Genomic DNA, 17,464 nt, shown 5'->3' with positions numbered 1-17,464 from the left:
GAGTTAACTAATAGAGGTTTTCCACGACCAAGTTTTTCGCACTGGGGTACGCCAGTGTTGTATGTAAAGAAGAAAGACGGGTCAATGAGAATGTGTATTGATTATCGACAACTCAACAAAGTTATAATAAAGAACAAGTACCCTTTGCTGAGAATAGACGACTTATTTGATCAATTGAAAGGGGCAACAGTATTTTCAAAGATTAATTTGAGATCAGGCTATTATCAATTGAGGGTTAAAGATTTAGATGTGCCGAAAACTGCATTCAGAACAAGGTACGGACATTATGAATTTCTTGTTATGCCTTTCAAATTGACTAATTCTCCTATCATTTTTTATGGATTTGACGAATCGAATTTTTAGATCGTATTTAGACAGATTCGTTGTTGTGTTCATTGACGACATTCTGATATATTCTCGAGATGAGTCTGAGCATGCCGAGCATTTGAAGATTGTGCTACAGACCTTGAGAGATAAGCAAATTTTTGCTAAATTCAATAAATACGAGTTTTGGCTCCGAGAGGTTGGATTTTTGGGACACATTGTTTCAGCGGAAGGTACACAAGTTGATCCGAGCAAAATTTCAGCAATTGTTGACTAGAAACCATCGAGAAATGTATCTGAAGTTAGAAGTTTTCTAGGATTAGCTGGTTATTATCGACGATTTGTTAAAGGATTCTCAATGATTGCTACCCTGATGACCAGATTGCTATAAAAAGATGTAAAATTTAAGTTGTCTGAGAAATGTCAACAGAGTTTTGAACAGTTGAAAGCATTATTAACTGAGGCACCAGTTTTGGTTCAACCTAAGTCGTGTAAAGAGTTTGTGATTTATAGCGACGCGTCATTGAACGGTTTGGGTTGTGTTTTGATGCGAGAAGGAAAAGTGATAGCTTATGCCTCCAGGCAGCTGAAACAGCATGAAAAGAATTATCTGACGCATGATTTAGAATTGGCCATTATTGTATTTGCTTTGAAAATTTGGCGACGTCATTTATACGATGAGAAGTGTCACATCTTTATCGATCACAAAAGTTTAAAGTATATAATGACTCAGAAATATTTGAATTTGAGACAACGACGATGGCTAGAGTTGCTAAAAGAGACTATGAGTTAGTGATTGATTATCATCCGAGGAAAGCGAATATAGTTGCGGATGCTCTGAGTAGAAAATCATTATTTTCTTTGAGAGCGATGAATACTCAACTAACCTTATCTGATAATGGTTCGATTCTAGCAGAGTTGAAAGCTAAACCAGTATTTCTTCAGCAGATTTGTGAAGCTCATAAGTTTGATAATGAATTACAAGCTAAAAGATTACAATGTGAGTTGACTAATGATTCAAATTTTTAGATTGGATCTGATGATTGTTTAATGTTCCAAGGTACAATTTGCATACCAAAGAATTCTGAGCTCATTTAGAAAATTCTACATGAAGCACACAAAGGTTGTTTATCTGTTCACCCGGGGAGTACTAAAATGTACAATGAATTCAAACAGTTGTATTGGTGGTCGAGTATGAAAAGAGACATTTTAGAGTTTTTATCAAGATGTCTAGTTTGTCAATAAGTAAAAGCTGAACATCAAGTGCCTTCAGGATTACCACAATCGATGATGATACCAGAATGGAAATGGGATAGTGTTACGATGGATTTCGTATCAAGATTACCCATGTCTCCGAGGAAGAAAGTTACTATTTGGGTTGTCGTTAATCGACTGACGAAATCTGTACATTTTATTCCAGTACGTACAGACTATTCACTTGATAAATTGGTTGAATTCTACATTTCAGACATTGTTAGATTGCACGGGGTGCCAATTTCAATTATTTTGGATAGAGATCCGAGGTTTACATCACGATTTTGGAAGAAATTGTAAGAAGCTCTAGGTACAAGGTTAAATTTTAGTACATCATTTCATTCGCAAACTGACGGTCAGTCTAAAAGAGTGATTCAGATTCTCGAGGATATGCTTCATTGTTGTGTTTTAAAGTTTGAAGGCAATTAGGAGAAATATTTGCCATTGGTTGAATTTGCGTATAATAACAATTTTCAATCGAGCATAAAAATGGCACTATATGAAGAATTATATGGTCACAAATGTCAAACTCCATTGTACTGGACCGAGCTTAGTGAGAAAAAGATTCATGAGGTTGATTTGATTATAGAGACTAAAGAAAAAGAGAAAGTAATTCGCGATAGTCTAAAAGCAGCTTCAGATCAACAGAAATCGTACGCGGATTTGAAATGAAAAGACATCCAATTTCAGATTGATGATAAAGTATTTTTGAAAGTATCTCCATGGAAGAAAATTCTTCGATTTGGTCACAAAGGCAAATTGAGTCCGCGATTCATCGGGCTGTATGAGATTATTGAGCGAATAGGGCCAGTAGCATATCGATTAGCATTACAGTCAGAATTAGAAAAGATTCATAACGTGTTTCATGTTTCAATGTTATGACGGTATCAATCACTTCCACCACACAAAATTTCTCTTACAGAGATTGAAATTCAACCTGACATGACATACAATGAAGAACCAATCAGAATTTTAGCTTAAGAGGTTAAACAGTTGAGAAATAAAAGCATAGACGTAGTGAAAGTACTTTGGCAACGACATGATGTTAAAGAGGCTACATAGGAGCCCAAGGAAGCTATGAGAAAATAGTACACTGACCTCTTTTCTGGTAAGATTTTCGGAGACGAAAATCCCTAAGGGTGGGAGAGTTATAACAACCCGTTTTTAGTCAAATCAGAACAGTGGTTTTGGAACCACAAATTTGAAGTCAAAATAATTATTTTATTATTATTTTAATATTTACAGTATGATAATATGTTTGTGTGAAAGTTTCGTTCAGAAATTTTATCGTTCGATTAGTCAATTTGATAAAAAGGACTAAATTACATAAAGCGTAAAACTTGAGTTCTATTAGCTAGAAGTGTCTAATAGCTATAGAACCTTAAAATGAAGGTCCCTAAGTGGTAATTATCCCATTAAGGAGTTAGTGGAATGTAATGGTTAGGTATAATGGAAATTATGAAAGATTATAAAGGTTATAATAGTAAATAGGTGTATATTGATAAACTAAGTAAAATAAAATACGGTTGTCATCTTTTTCCATTAACCACCATCGAAAATAAAAGATGAAAAACACCATGGGAGATTGCTAGGGTTCAGTCACTTTGGGGTTTAATTGATGAGTAATTTTTTATCTGTTTTTAATGATTTCTGTGTTTTTGATATCGTTACAGCTAGATTTAGCTAGCCCAGGGACTATTTTGCAAAACTGTTAAAGATTTAGGATGTTTTCATAGATAAATCTATGAATATTTTTATGTTTGATGATAGATAATGAATGTTTGATGATAGTTATACAAGCTTTGTTAATTGATTTTTAGTGAACATGCAAATTAGGGATTAAATTGTGAAATGTGGAAACTTTGTAGTTAAAATGTGAAATAAATGAAAAATATGGGTTGATATGTATACTAGGGAAATTTGGCTAGCATGGGTTGGTATTAAATTGCATGAATTTGTGATTTTATGAAATAAGAACTAAATTGTAAAAAAAGTGAAACATCAAGGACAAATATGTAAAAGTGCCTTAATGTGAATTTTGGACTAAATTGAACAGAGAGGTAATTAAATAAGTTGATTTTGATTACATATAGATCAAGAAAAGCGAAATTCGGATCAAGATCGGGGGAAAAACAAAGTACTCGACTAATTGACCTATTTCACCGTTTTAGCGTCCGAGGTAAGTTCGTATGTAATAAGTTTCATTGTACATATATTTTAAATGCTTTGATATTGTATAAACTATGAATACGAATGAGGGGTGTTACAAAAATATTTTTCATATTTAATGAGCTTATTTTTATAATATGAAATCTGATCTTATTACATTTGAAAATGGAATGAAATCTCAAGATTCTACTTTTTGGAAAGAAGCTATTAATGATAATATGGATTCAATGATGAGAAATCAAACTTGGATCTTAGTTGCTCTTTCACCAATTCTGAACCAATAGGTTGTAAATAGATATTCAAAAAGAAAATGAAGGTCGATGGAACCGTTGATAAATTTAAAGTAAGGTTGGTAGCCAAAGGTTTTACACAAAAGCAAGGCATTAATTACTTTGATACCTATGCTCCAGTAGGAAAAATTGCTATGATTAGACTCTTAATATCACTTACCTTAATGTATAATTTGGTTGTTCACCAAATAGATGTTAAAACTGCATTTTTAAATAGTGAATTAGAAGAGGAAGTGTACATGAAACAATTGGAAGAATTTGTTATTCCAAGACAGGAGCATAAGGTATGTAAGCTTATTAAATCTCTATGTGGGCTTAAACAAACACCAAAACATTGATACCAAAAATTTGACAAGGTTTTTCTAGCTAATTACTATAAAATAAGTGAATCGGATAAGTGCATAAATAGCAAATTTGAAAATGGAAAAGGTGACATAATTTGTTTATATGTAGATAACATGCTCATATTTGGCACGGATTTAGAATAAATAGAAAACACAAAAAAAAAAAAAAATTTGTCAAGCAACTTTGCTATGAAGGATGTGGGCATAATATATGTTATTTTTAAGATTAAAATAATTCGAGAGAAAAGCATTATAGCTTTATCACAATCACATTACATTGAAAATGTGCTTAAAAAGTTTGATATTTTCAATTGTATGCCGACATCCACACCCATGGATCCTTAAATAAAATTAGTATCTAATGCTAGTAGGAAAATTGATTAATTGAAATATGCAAGTCTAAGTGGTTGTCTCAAGTACATAATAACTTGCACAAGAACAAATATTGCATATGTTGTTAGGAAATTGAGTAGGTACACAAGTAATCCAAGTAGTTTGCATTGGCAAGCTTTGAATAGAGTACTTAAGTACTTAAAGAAAATTATTAACTATGGGTTGTGCTAATAACGGATTTCCTTCGATTTTAGAAGGGTATTTGAATGCTAGTTGGATTACAGAAGATCATGCTTCTACTACTAGTTGGATCTTCATTCTTGGTGGATATGCCATTTTTTTGGGGTTCCAAGAAACAAACATGTATTACTGATTCCATCATGATAGTTGAATTTATTTCATTAGTTGTTACATCTAAAGAAGTGGAATGGTTAAGAAATTTGCTTTATGGTGTACCTATATGGCCTAAACCAATTTAACCTCTTTCTATCTGTTGTGATAGTGAGCTTACTCTAACAAAGGCATATAGCCCATTATATAATGGTAAGTCTAGACACATTGGATTAAGACATAGTTGTGTCAAACAATTAATCTCTGACGAAATGATCACCATTAATTATGTGAGGTTAAGTGAAAACTTGGCGTATCCTTTTACAAAGAGTCTTGCTAAAGATATAGTCAAAAAGACCTCGAAAGGAATGGGACTCAAGCTCATTAATTAGAGTCATTCATGATGGAAACTTGACTTAACGCTTTGTACGACATCAAGTCTTGAGTTCAATGAGACAAAGTACATCATTAGCATGCGACTGCTAGTACTATAAATAAATCTATCCTAAAATTAAATTGCTAGGTACCAGTAATGATAGGGAAGGATGAATAATGTACTTTTAATAGACTCATAACACAAATTTGTTAGAGTGTTATAATTATGGGAACACTCTTGATGGGATCTACTTATGTGAGTGTAAAGTGTGGCCTCTTCTAGGAGTTCAAGGGCTTGGCTCTAACAAAACTTATGAAAAGAGAACAGACACATTGCCATAATAGTGTCCCTAAATACTATGCATTGACTAGTGTCGAAATCATTGTGTGAGATGTGTTTGGTTAATCAAATAGAATAGTTGATTCAAAGCTTAGTCTGCCATGTAATTTCAATTAACTTTAAAATATTTTCACTAAGTAAAGGTTCAATCGTAAGACACATTCATTTATGCAAATTGATTTAAAAAATTATCAAAATATAAAATATTTTAAAAATGAGTGTTGATTGTAACGCCTCGAATTTTGGGCCTAGATGAATTGGGCTTTGGGCTTTGGGCTTTGGGTTTCATAAAATTTTTAAGTGAGCAAGAAAATGACAAATGACTTGTTGGCTTTAAGGGTTTAAGGAATTTGAAGTGTCTAGGTTTGTTGGAGAAGTTCTGGGTTCGAGTTTTGTGGTGAAGGAATTTTACTTAAATTATTAAAAGAACCCTAATGGCAAGTAGTTGGGCTTTTAAATAAAGATAGGGGAGAATGGTATCAAAAATCCTTGTGGAGGAGTGGCTAAGTGACGCCATTTAGGGTGTAGGGAGGTGGCGTTAGTAGATAGCAAGGAGATCCGAGGTTCGAATCCTAGTTTAGTATTTTTTTTAGGAGTTTAATTTTGGCCTTCTAGAAGGTTGGAAGTGGTGTGAAAATGGACTATAAGGGGAGTGTTCAGAAGAGAAAATTTAGGAGATAGATTGGGGAGTTATCCGGGAGAAAAATGAGGAGATGAGAAGGGAGAAGTGATAGAGCTGAATTGGGAATTGAAGGTCAGGCAATTTGGCTAGAGGCTATAAATATGTGATGAGTTTGGGATCCTAGGCTAATGCCAAATTCTTTATTTTTTTTTTAGTGTCGATTGCCTTTTCCATCTTTGCTAACTGGTCCTTTTTCCATTACTTCTCTCTTCAGATCTCTTTTGATTTACCCTTTGGGTTAGCCGATTCCTTCTTCTGCCCTTCTTCTTTAATTTGTGCCAAATAAACCTTACTCACCATATTAGTTTGAAAGCCGAAAAGTCGAATCTCCCTTAGGCCAATTACTCTTTTGGTGTAAGTACCTTATCTCTTTTTCTGTTAGTATTGTTAATACTGATTACTCCCCTCCCTCACTCTTTTTAATCATCTTTGGTAGGGAATTAGTATCGGATCTCGGATTTTAGCTCTCTGCCGAATTGCTCCTTAGGTGTTTTAAGGTTTTGGTAAGTATTCCTCTCTTATTGGCTAAAGTTGGCCGAATGGTCTTAAGTGAGATAAGGGGGTGAATTGTGTTGGATGCTAGTCCCCTAGTATTTGGTTTTAATGAGTAAGATTAATGCAGATCTAGGGAGTACGTGATCAAGGAAAAGCTATTAGGGATTGGTGTTCAAGGTAAGGTTAAGGTGAGGTTTCGGTTTTTGGGTAAAATATGTATTAAGCATACGATTAACTGAAGGGTGATATCATTTGTAGGTTGGTGACTAAGGGAATTGCAGCACGCTTGCTTACCAGGTGTGTACATGCACTGCACACACAAGTAGATATGCAAAAGCCGAAATGCCGAAAGGCCGAAAGTTTGGCTACGATAGTCTTACGAGTGCGCGAACACTCGTGAGGAGAAAACTGATAGGTTATCTGAGGCCCATGGGTGACTCCATAGACTTGGGCTGTGAATTGCCAACTGGGCCAGAATAGGCTTAATGGGCCCGATGGGCTATTAGGCCCATAATAGGCCAAAAATTGATCATTGATGCTATGTGATAGGAACTCGTATGTGAGCATGAATATAATGTGATTTGGGCCTAATAGGCCACATCAATGTGATTTGGGCCTAATGGGCCATATAAATGTGAATTGGGCCTAATAGGCCATGTGAATATAATTGGGTCTAGTGGACCATATACAGGTATGTGAATTCGTCTGGGCCTTGTATGGGGTTTTGGGTCTAGTATATGATGAATACATAAAACTTAATTAATTTAATGCGACCGTGGACAAGTCATAGGGTTAAGGTGTGGCAACGATTATATGCATGTCTAGGATTGGATCTAAGGAGAGCTTGGTACTTAAGCGGTCTTAATGACCCACCTCCTCTTCTCTGGAATCCTATCTGGTGCATAGTATTCATTCATCTTAGCTCATGGGATTTGTCAACGGGCCAAGGTAAGTGAAAAACCCGCAATAAAGGAAAAATTATCGATATGCCCCTAAGGGAAAAAATGACCAAATTACCTCTAAAGTGTTAAATGTAAGGGTTATGGATGTTACATGCATATCTGCTGCACGCATATGATATTCTGCTTAGGTTGCATAGAGGTTGGGAATTATGGAACGGAGGAAGTATATGAGGATCGCATGGTTGCTTGACAATCGTGGATCCACCGACAGCTTTTAAGCCCAATGTATAAATGAAGGTAGTTCCGCAACCGGGCTACCATGGATGTGTATCGGTTGGGTGGGTCGATATTTATATCCCCACATGATGTGTATCGGGGGACGGAGCTGGTGTGTAGCGGATGGATTAGTGGGATGGGATTGCACTGGATTGCATTGCATGTTTGATGTATGGTGAATATTGAATGCCTGTTACTTGTCGAGGGTTGTACACACTGAGTTTGTGAAAACTCACCCCCTCTTTTATTTTATTTCAGGTGATGCTCAGTAGAAGGTTCGATGTTGGGGGGACTCTGGGTGGCCAGCTAGCAAGACAACTTAGACTTGTTTATCTTTTAAAAGCATATAAGTTCTTTATTTTATTCAGTACTTTTCGGATCGGAATGTAATAAGGCTTCCTTTTTTGTTATTATTTGGATTATTATTTTTATGCGTTGTAATTACGAGAAGTTGAACATGGATTTTCTAAACCATAGTTTTTCTTATACTACGTTTCCGCAACTAAATTTTAAAGTGACAGGTTTTCATAAAATCATATGTCATAAACAGGTTTTTGTGATTGAAAAGAGAGTTTAATAAGTTTATTAAGGGTTCATATTTTTTTTCAAGGAAAGGTTTTCAATGAAAACAAGGTTTTCGCTAAAACACTTCAATGTGATGCGCCAGATCCAGCCATAACGTCCGGGCCGGGTTTGGGGTGTTACATTGGTTGTTGGACAATTTCAAATATTTATAATGTTCCAATAACTATAAATGAAAGGGTGTAATATCTTTTGGTTATTGATCAAGAGTTATATCACTTGCTTTTTACAAAGAATTATAACTATACAAAACTATTACTTGATTAATTATGAGATATTAGTTGAATAATTATGTTTTTTTTAATGATGTGATTATTCAGAAAATACAACTTGAAAGTTAAAATACACCTTGAAAGTTATGTCTCTATAAAGAGACATGAGAGTTCATATAAATAGGACTGGGATTTCAATTAAAAAACATACCCAAAAAATTCTCAAAAAGTTATTTCTATCATTCCTCCATCTTCTACTATTATTAGATTGTTCTTTATAGAAATTAATTTTCTTTTTATACTCTGTTCAATGCTTAGTGGATTATTTTCATCTATGCAAAACGTAAATAGTCACCGAGATTCATTGTATCCTCGACGTTCGTTTGCTTAAAACTCATTTGCACACCAAATATAGGTGAGGGCGAATATAACTTTAAAAATAATGGCTTGATACATGCCTTGTAGCATTGTCCTATTACTTTGTTTTCTGTTTGAGTTGTTATTTGTGTTCCATTGATGTGTTTGAGATTTTCCCCATCGAAATTTCGCACTAACAGTTGTGAACTGGTCAATTTAAATATAAGACTCCACTTGTTTATATAAATCAACCAATAACCCAATAAAGGAAAACCAACTTTTGGATTAGATCTGATCATGGGTCGGGCCACCTAGCCCGGCCCAAAGGCCCGCCCGAAATGTAGGAGGGTTTGGGCAAAAATATAGGCCCGAAAAATGGGCTTGGACAAAAAAATAAGGCCAAAAAACAGGCCGGGCCTCGGGTAAGACATTTTTTGCCTGGGTCCAACCTAGCCCAAATTCGCTAAAGGACAAAACAAATATGCTTTTTTTTTGTTTTGTTTTGTTTTTAAATGTTATTTTCTTGTTGTTTTCTCCCTATTTTGCTATCATTTTACTATTATGTTGCTACTATTTTATTGTTATTGTTTGGATATTATATAAAACTTATTTTATTGTTAATTTTGTTATTATTTTAGAGGTATTTGCTTGTTAAGTTGCATTTATCTTAGTATTATTTAAGTCTAAATATTTTTAATTTTTTTTTAATTTGTTGGGAAATATTTATTTTGATGTTTTAGTATTTTGATGTATTATATATATTTAAAAATTATATAAAAATAATATAAAAAATTTAATATGGGCATGCCAGGTCATGCCCGGATGTTAGCATTTTTATTTGGGTCGGGCTTGTACAAAATTTTAAACCCATTTTTCGAGTCATGCCAAGATGTGAAGCCTTCTTTTAGTACAAACAAATTAGATTTGGCTAAGATTTCGCACCCAATTGTGTTATTAATTTGTTGTATTTGCTTGCTTTGTGCCCACCAAAAGCTATTGGTTTAAAATTGATCAACACAGATTACAGCGTATCTACTCAAATCCTACATATCTATCCAGTCTTATCTATGATTTTAAGAGTTAATCAAAAGCAAAAAGATTTAAAAAAAATATCATACTAGCAAACAAGTCCAATGGAATGGTTGCAATTTACTTTTGCAGGGGTCAAATTATGATTTTCCAGCCCTTCGAGGTTAATAAGGGACCTATTCTAATTAAAAAATGCTATCTACAGAATCTCTTGGGATCTTTCACTTCACATTATAAATGCCTATATAGGATTTCCAAACTATATAGTAATTGTTTTAGTGGACAATTCACTTTCTTGCACTAAAAACTACATTAAGCCTCTGAGTGGACGCTGCCACTTTCCTTCCATTATCCTCCTTATATATATAACCTGTCAATCTGAACTCATTAACACAAAGAAATCCTCACCAAAAATCCATTATTGTAATCAGCAAAGAAATTTTTTTTCTCAATGGGTATCCCTCATTTCCTTATTCCCTCTCTTTGTTGTGAACTAAAAGTCTTGCAAGCCAGAAACATAGAGCTAAAGTACCCTGGAAATCTTTTTGTGAGATACTATCTTTTTGCAGGAAGCAACAAGAGAGTTAAAGTAGACAGCCATGAGATCTCCTCAAAGTTGGACCCCATTTGGAATGAATCCTTCTCCTTGGAATGCTCGGGAACCCAAGAATCTATCAATGGCCTGAAGCAACAAACCCTAGTTTTTGAGCTCCGTTGCAGGAGCAAAATGATGACAGTTCTTGGAAAGATGGGGAAGTCAAAGCTTTTGGGAAGAGCTGAAATACCATGGAAGGCTGTTTTAGAATCACCAAACATGGAGATTGAGAAGTATTGGGTTACCATGTCCGTGAATGATTGTGTTCTTGAAAGTCTTAAGCCTCCTTCAATACAAATATCAATGAAATTAGGTGAAGGTCCAGCAATTGTGGAAACAGAGAAGAAGAAGAAGAGAAAACAAAGTTTGAAGAACAGCTGGGATAGATGTGGATGCAAAGATGTTGGTGGAGGGTGCTGCAGCTGTGCAGATTATGAAATATTTGCACTAGCGGCTGCTATGGAAGCACTTTAGCCAATTAAAAACAATGTTTAACTTGTTGTTGAGAGATTCTTTTTCTTTTAATTAACAATGTAGAGAGAGATTTCATTCTACTTAACTCTTTCGAATTTACATTTTATAGATTCAATCGGGCTTAAATTTACAATTTAAATTCTTTTACTTATTTATATTTATTTATTCGCCAAAGCTTTCATTTATTTTAATGAATTTTGTTATTACATTTAATTCTCAGTAACAATACATACAACACATCTAAACTAAAATCTCATAAACAACAAACAATTAAAGCTCAACACTCCAAAAAATTCACCACTTCAGGATTTGCTCTTTTTATATTTTATATATCAAGTTTTAAATAATTTAATTAAAATTAAAGAATAGATTAAATATGGATCTTTATTGTTGAAATTTAATTGATATTTAAAAACTAAAATTTTAGAATGCTCTTATCAAATTTATTCTCATAATTTAAATCACAACAATTCATTTTCCTCTTGTGTAAGCTTTAACTTTAATGTGTAGATATATATTCATATAATATATTTTACATTATATATAGCTTGCTGCTTGCATCAGTTCTTCTACTATGAGTATGAATACTACTAGTTTACCCAAAACATTCTTTTAAATTTTTAACCTACGTTTTACTTAAACTTGGTTTGCCTTGGAAGAAACGGAGTGACATATTATGCTTAATTGCATTAAAATGTTTATTTTATATATATGATATTGATAAATAAAGAATAAATTTATTTAAATTTAAGTAATTAATGTAATTAACATATAAAGTTATAACTTGGATTGATTTTCAAAACATATTCAATAATACATAATTTATGAAATACGGATATTTTTATTACTTTTCATTTACAATATATCTTAGTAGTAAAATGGTCGATTGAATCTTAACTTAATTGGTATGATCATTATTATCAATGGAAAATGACGTGGGTTCGAGTATGTCAAGCGCATTATCTTCTTATTTATGAATTGGGAAAGAATTATGTTTAATTTTAAATATTATATTAAAAATAACAGATAGTATCATAATTGTTAAAAAAACTTATGTTTAATTTTTACCTCAAAATTATCTTATGTTTTGTGAAAACACCATATTATGACCCTTCAATTTTCAATTACTTTGCCTAATCTATAAAGTCATTGATAATTTAGTAAACAAATCATTAAAACATTTTTTTTTAAAAAATTTACCGTATTTGTTACATTTCTTCTTCTTCTTTAATGGTCCAAAAATAGTAAATTAGGATTCAAATCTCATGTGTACTAGGCTCTTTTAGTCTCATTTCTAGCAGCATTATTTTATTGACATTGTTTTCTAATAAGAATTTACTTATTACTTAATTTAATAAAATATTAATTAAAAATAATTTAATAAGTAATTTGATAGTAATTAAAATAAATAAATTCTGAAACATAAAAATACATTAGTTAAAAATTTTAAATTAAGAAAGACATCAAAGTTAAAAATGCTAAATAAAGATTAAATAATATTTCATTAATACTATAAATTATTCAGATTATAATAAATTTATAAATAAAGCGTATTTTTATGTCACACTCCAAAATTGGGCGTAGGAGTTTTAGGAATATTTTAAGAATTTTAGCTTTAGTGAACTCGGGAATTTCTTTTGTATGGTATTCATAAATGCTTTTGTCTATGGCATTTTGAAAATTTAATCAATTTTTGAAAATGTTGTTCAAAAGACTTTCAATTTTGACATAATGACTGATTATAAAGCAGTTAAATCAAATTTTGAAATCAACCTAATATCCCCCATCTATAGTTTTATTTTCACGATAGATTTTCTTCATCTTGTTGTGTCGCCCCTTGCTCTCCCAAGCCTCTCGCATTTGATTTTGTTCTTCAAATCCTAATTCCATTGATTTCTTTCATTCTCCCAACATTAAACCTCCATATTACTCCAAGAAAAACACCCAAATCAATATAGATTTCTCCATTGTCAAGTTTGTAGGTTTTTCAAGTTTTCAGATTTTCGACCAAAAGCTCATTTTTCTTCCATCGAAGGTAACCATTTGTCTACCCATTAATTTTTAATGTTATCTAGTCTTTAAAACTAAATTTTTAGCCGTTAAATTACATGTTTTAAATAAAACTCAAAAATTGGATCGTTAATGGTGAATTTCAGGATTTGGGTTTAAAATATGGTTTCAAACTGTTTTTAAATTAGTTATGATGTAATTAGAAGGTTTATAAACTTGCTTTGAAGTTTTGTTAAAGATTTCCACCCTTTTAATGGATTTTTATGAAAATTACCATAAACATGTCGAAAATTCAGATACCATGTTTTGGGTAGTTTTGTGTAGTTTAAAGGTTGAGAACCTGTTGTAGGTGAATAATTAGATGAATGGAATTCATTTTAGGCAAAACTATTAAGTATAGACCAAGATATTTGAAATTTAAGTTTGCTATGTCGAAGGTTTTAGTTACTTGAGTCCTTAGCTAATTGTTGATTGTATTGTTGTGTGATTTATTGTGTTGAATCTTCGGATTCATTAGGACCTTCCATGAGTTAAGGAAAGGCTAGTTTGAGCTTTCAGCATTTCGATGAAAGCGTAATTGGCGAATGTGTGGAATCACTGGTTGTGGACACAATTCATTGTGTTAATTGGGAATTTAGAAGTAGCCTAAAACCCTACTTTAAATTCTGAGTGTAAGCTTTCTTGTACTCTTGATTTAATTTGTGAAATATGTGCTAGTGCGATTGTAAAAATGTGAACTGAGACGAGATGCTAAAGCATGTGTTATGTGTTCATGATTACCGTTGTTAAAGTGTAAATGTAGGCATATTTACATGTTAAATGATAGAAATAATGTTGTGTTTATAATGTGATATTTGCAATAAATAAGTGCAGTGAACGATAAGTTAATGTGTGTGTTAATAACGAATATTTGGGCCTTGTGATCTTTGAGACCATTGGATATAGTTGGCATACCATAAGATTCTGAGTACTCACCTATATGTATTGTGTTTTTGGGCATTGAGGCCCTGGGATAGGTTGGAAAGATAAGGGAATGTGAGCTAAGCTCCATTCAACAAGACATGTTTGGTGTGTTAGAGACTGTTAGCTTTATGCTTCACTTTTGGGGATATGTTTGACTCTATAAGTATTTTGGTGTGTTGGAGATTTGTGTATCCGATGAGTGGTGATAGAGTCCACTTTTACGTTTCATAATTCAAGTGCCAAATTATCTATAAATGTGTTTATGAGTGTTATGATATATGCTTAAATGATATGTGATTGTTATGTAAACAAATCAATAGATAATGTATGAATGGGTAATATGTAACTAAAGTATGAAATGTTTTAATTGTGCTAAATGGTTGTTTCGATAATGCATGATGACATGTTTGCGTGATAGCTATTCTGATCATTTAATGAGCTTGTAAAGCTCACCACTCCTTTTAAACCATTACTAATTAGTTGGGTTCCGGTGTGAGCAATGTGGTTCAGAGGGAGTGATCCAAGCTAGACTTTCACATTATCTCATAGGTGTTTAATTTTTTGTTTTTGTTATGGGAAATAAAGGCAATGTGATAGACTTTTTGTTGGGTTTTGCCATGATATTTAGGATGTTTCCATGATTTATTTGCTTTAGATTTAAGGACTTGGATCTTGATATGTTGATTCTTGTTTGGACATATTTTCGGTGTTTTGAACTAATACTATAGTCGTTTTGACGATTGTTTGATGTGGTATAAGTTGCATGTTGAATGGACTGAAATTAGATTGGAATGATTGCTTTAAACTGCTTATTTTTGTGATCTGGAGCAGAGGTATCGATATTCGGGTTTTAAAAATGATACGTTTGTGATATTTCAATGTGCAAGAAGTTAGTATTATAATTTGGTATCAATACCTTATCACGAGCATCGATACTTCGGGTAATAAAATCGATACTTCTTGAAATGTACCGATATTTTCTTGTATTTTGATTTTTAAACGGGAAATAGAATGCTGATTTGGTATTGATTTTCCAATCGGTATCGATACCCCTTAAGAGAAATATCGATACTTATGCTACAGTATTGATACCTATGTACTTATTCAGGAATTTTTTTTAAGTGGTTCAAAAGCATGTATATTTGTTAATATTAGTATCATTGAAGTATGTTGAGCATGTTTTAATGTTGATTGATGTATGTTGGACTTAAAATTCATGTGAATGCTTATTAAAAAGAATGGTTTATTAATAACGTGACAAATTATTATGAGTTTAATGTGTGACAGTGGTGTGACATCCTGATATTCGGAGTCGACGGTCAGACCAAGTATAGGGTGTTACATTTTAATTTAATAAAATTAACTAAGGATTAAGAATCAAGAAAAGTTAAATGTACCAAAAAATTTAAAAAAAAGTTAACAAGTAGTTCAAAGTTAATAAAACATAATAAATAAATATTTTTCAATATATTTTAATATAATAAAATTAAAATTCAATACTTATAATAATTGATATAAAATAATTGTTGATATGATATAGTTATAAGTTGTACTTTAAAAAAAATAAACTACACCTAAAGTCATTAAACTATTAGTAAGTTTACGTTTTGCTCACCCAAATTCAAAAAGTTACAAAATGGTTACTGAACTATTTGGAAGTTCTCATTTAAATCATTTGAATGTTAAAATTATTGTTGTATGAATTTCTCTACTTGCACTGATTACAACAATCAAAAGCTCCCATTCTCTTCTCTTTTACAATTCATTTTTTTCATGAAACAACTTTGATTATCACGAATTTGGAAACCAAAATCCAAATAGCTTTCTTCTAAGATCTTCTATATTGATCGTCAAATTAACTCAGATCTAAGGTATACTCTTGTATTTTAATTACATTCTTTAACTATTGATGTTATATCAATAAGGTCCTTCCATTACTAAAACCATTATTTTGACCATATGGAAATTTTAAAGAAAAGTAGAATATTGTCACATAACTTTTAAAAAATTAAAACTAAAATTAAAATAAAACTGAAAAAGATAGAGAGTGAACGATAGTTTGTAAAAGCTTCAAAACCTCAAAGCCAAGATTTTTATAACATTCATTCTTATAATATTCATTTTTCTTTAAATTTTTCTTTTAAATTATTTCACATAAGATTTGATATCTCATTTAATGATTAAATTAATGATTTTAGTAACAAAAGGACCTTATTAATATAACATTGATAGATTAAAATGTAATTAGAATATTTTAAAGTTTGAGAACTAATTTAAAATGAAGATCATAATTTAGGGATAATTGGTGCAATTAACTCTTTTATTACAATTTGAAGACTTCGGTATAAGTTAGCTTACTAAGCTAGCCTTATTTCAAAACTTAGAAATTATTTCAAAAAAAAAAACTTATAAAGTTTTTTTATATAATTGAAGGAGGGAAATAGTATTTCTTGGATTGAACCCAAACTCTCATGCTACTCTTACCACTAGGTCAAGCAGTTGTTAACATAAAAATTTATTATATTATTCATTATTTACTAATAAGAAGGTTTATCACTATATTATCTATATTTAGGTTCCGTTTGTTTAATTGAAAATGGCTTACAGAAAATGATTTCTGCAAAATGACCTACTTTTCTAGAAAAGCTAATATTTTCGGTGTTTAGATAAATCTATGTAAAATATTTTCTATTGTTTAGCGATTTCCTAAAATATTTCATAAAAGTTGTTTTCAATAAAACAAACATACATTTGAGATTTATGAAAAGAAGTTAATTGATTACAAAGTGATATTAAGGTGAAATTATAGTAAATAATGAATCTTCGTGATATTAAGGACTAAATTGTAAACTTTGTAAAATTTATAATTGAAATAAGAGAAGTGATATGCATGAAAATTTTTATTTGAAATAAGATATTATAATGAATTATTTGATTAAAATGCTTATATGGTGAAAAATAAATTACATGGCAATAGGGATTGAAAATTGTACAAAAGTTTAAGTGTGAAACAATTTAATATGTGAATAAAGAAATTATGATAAAAGTTTAATGAATGTGTTATGAGATGATGAAATATGCATAAAGTATTGTAAATGTGAAATTGTGGGAAGATATGAAATTTTTAT

At 31.7% G+C, this 17,464-nt stretch overlaps 1 protein-coding gene across 1 annotated transcript; it reads left to right on the top strand.

Annotated features, from left to right (window-relative positions):
- Window positions 1-10,563: 10,563 nt before the first annotated feature.
- Window positions 10,564-11,502, top strand: LOC108473057 (uncharacterized). Its single transcript, XM_017774621.2, has one exon. It carries the CDS (start codon window positions 10,746-10,748, stop codon window positions 11,361-11,363), a length of 618 nt encoding a protein of 205 aa, XP_017630110.1. The 5' UTR covers window positions 10,564-10,745; the 3' UTR covers window positions 11,364-11,502.
- The last annotated feature ends 5,962 nt before the right edge of the window (window positions 11,503-17,464 follow it).

This window comes from Gossypium arboreum, chromosome 11 (genome assembly GCF_025698485.1).
Source record: "Gossypium arboreum isolate Shixiya-1 chromosome 11, ASM2569848v2, whole genome shotgun sequence".
NCBI classification, from domain to species: domain Eukaryota; kingdom Viridiplantae; phylum Streptophyta; class Magnoliopsida; order Malvales; family Malvaceae; genus Gossypium; species Gossypium arboreum.
This window is presented reverse-complemented; position numbering and strand designations above follow the sequence as displayed.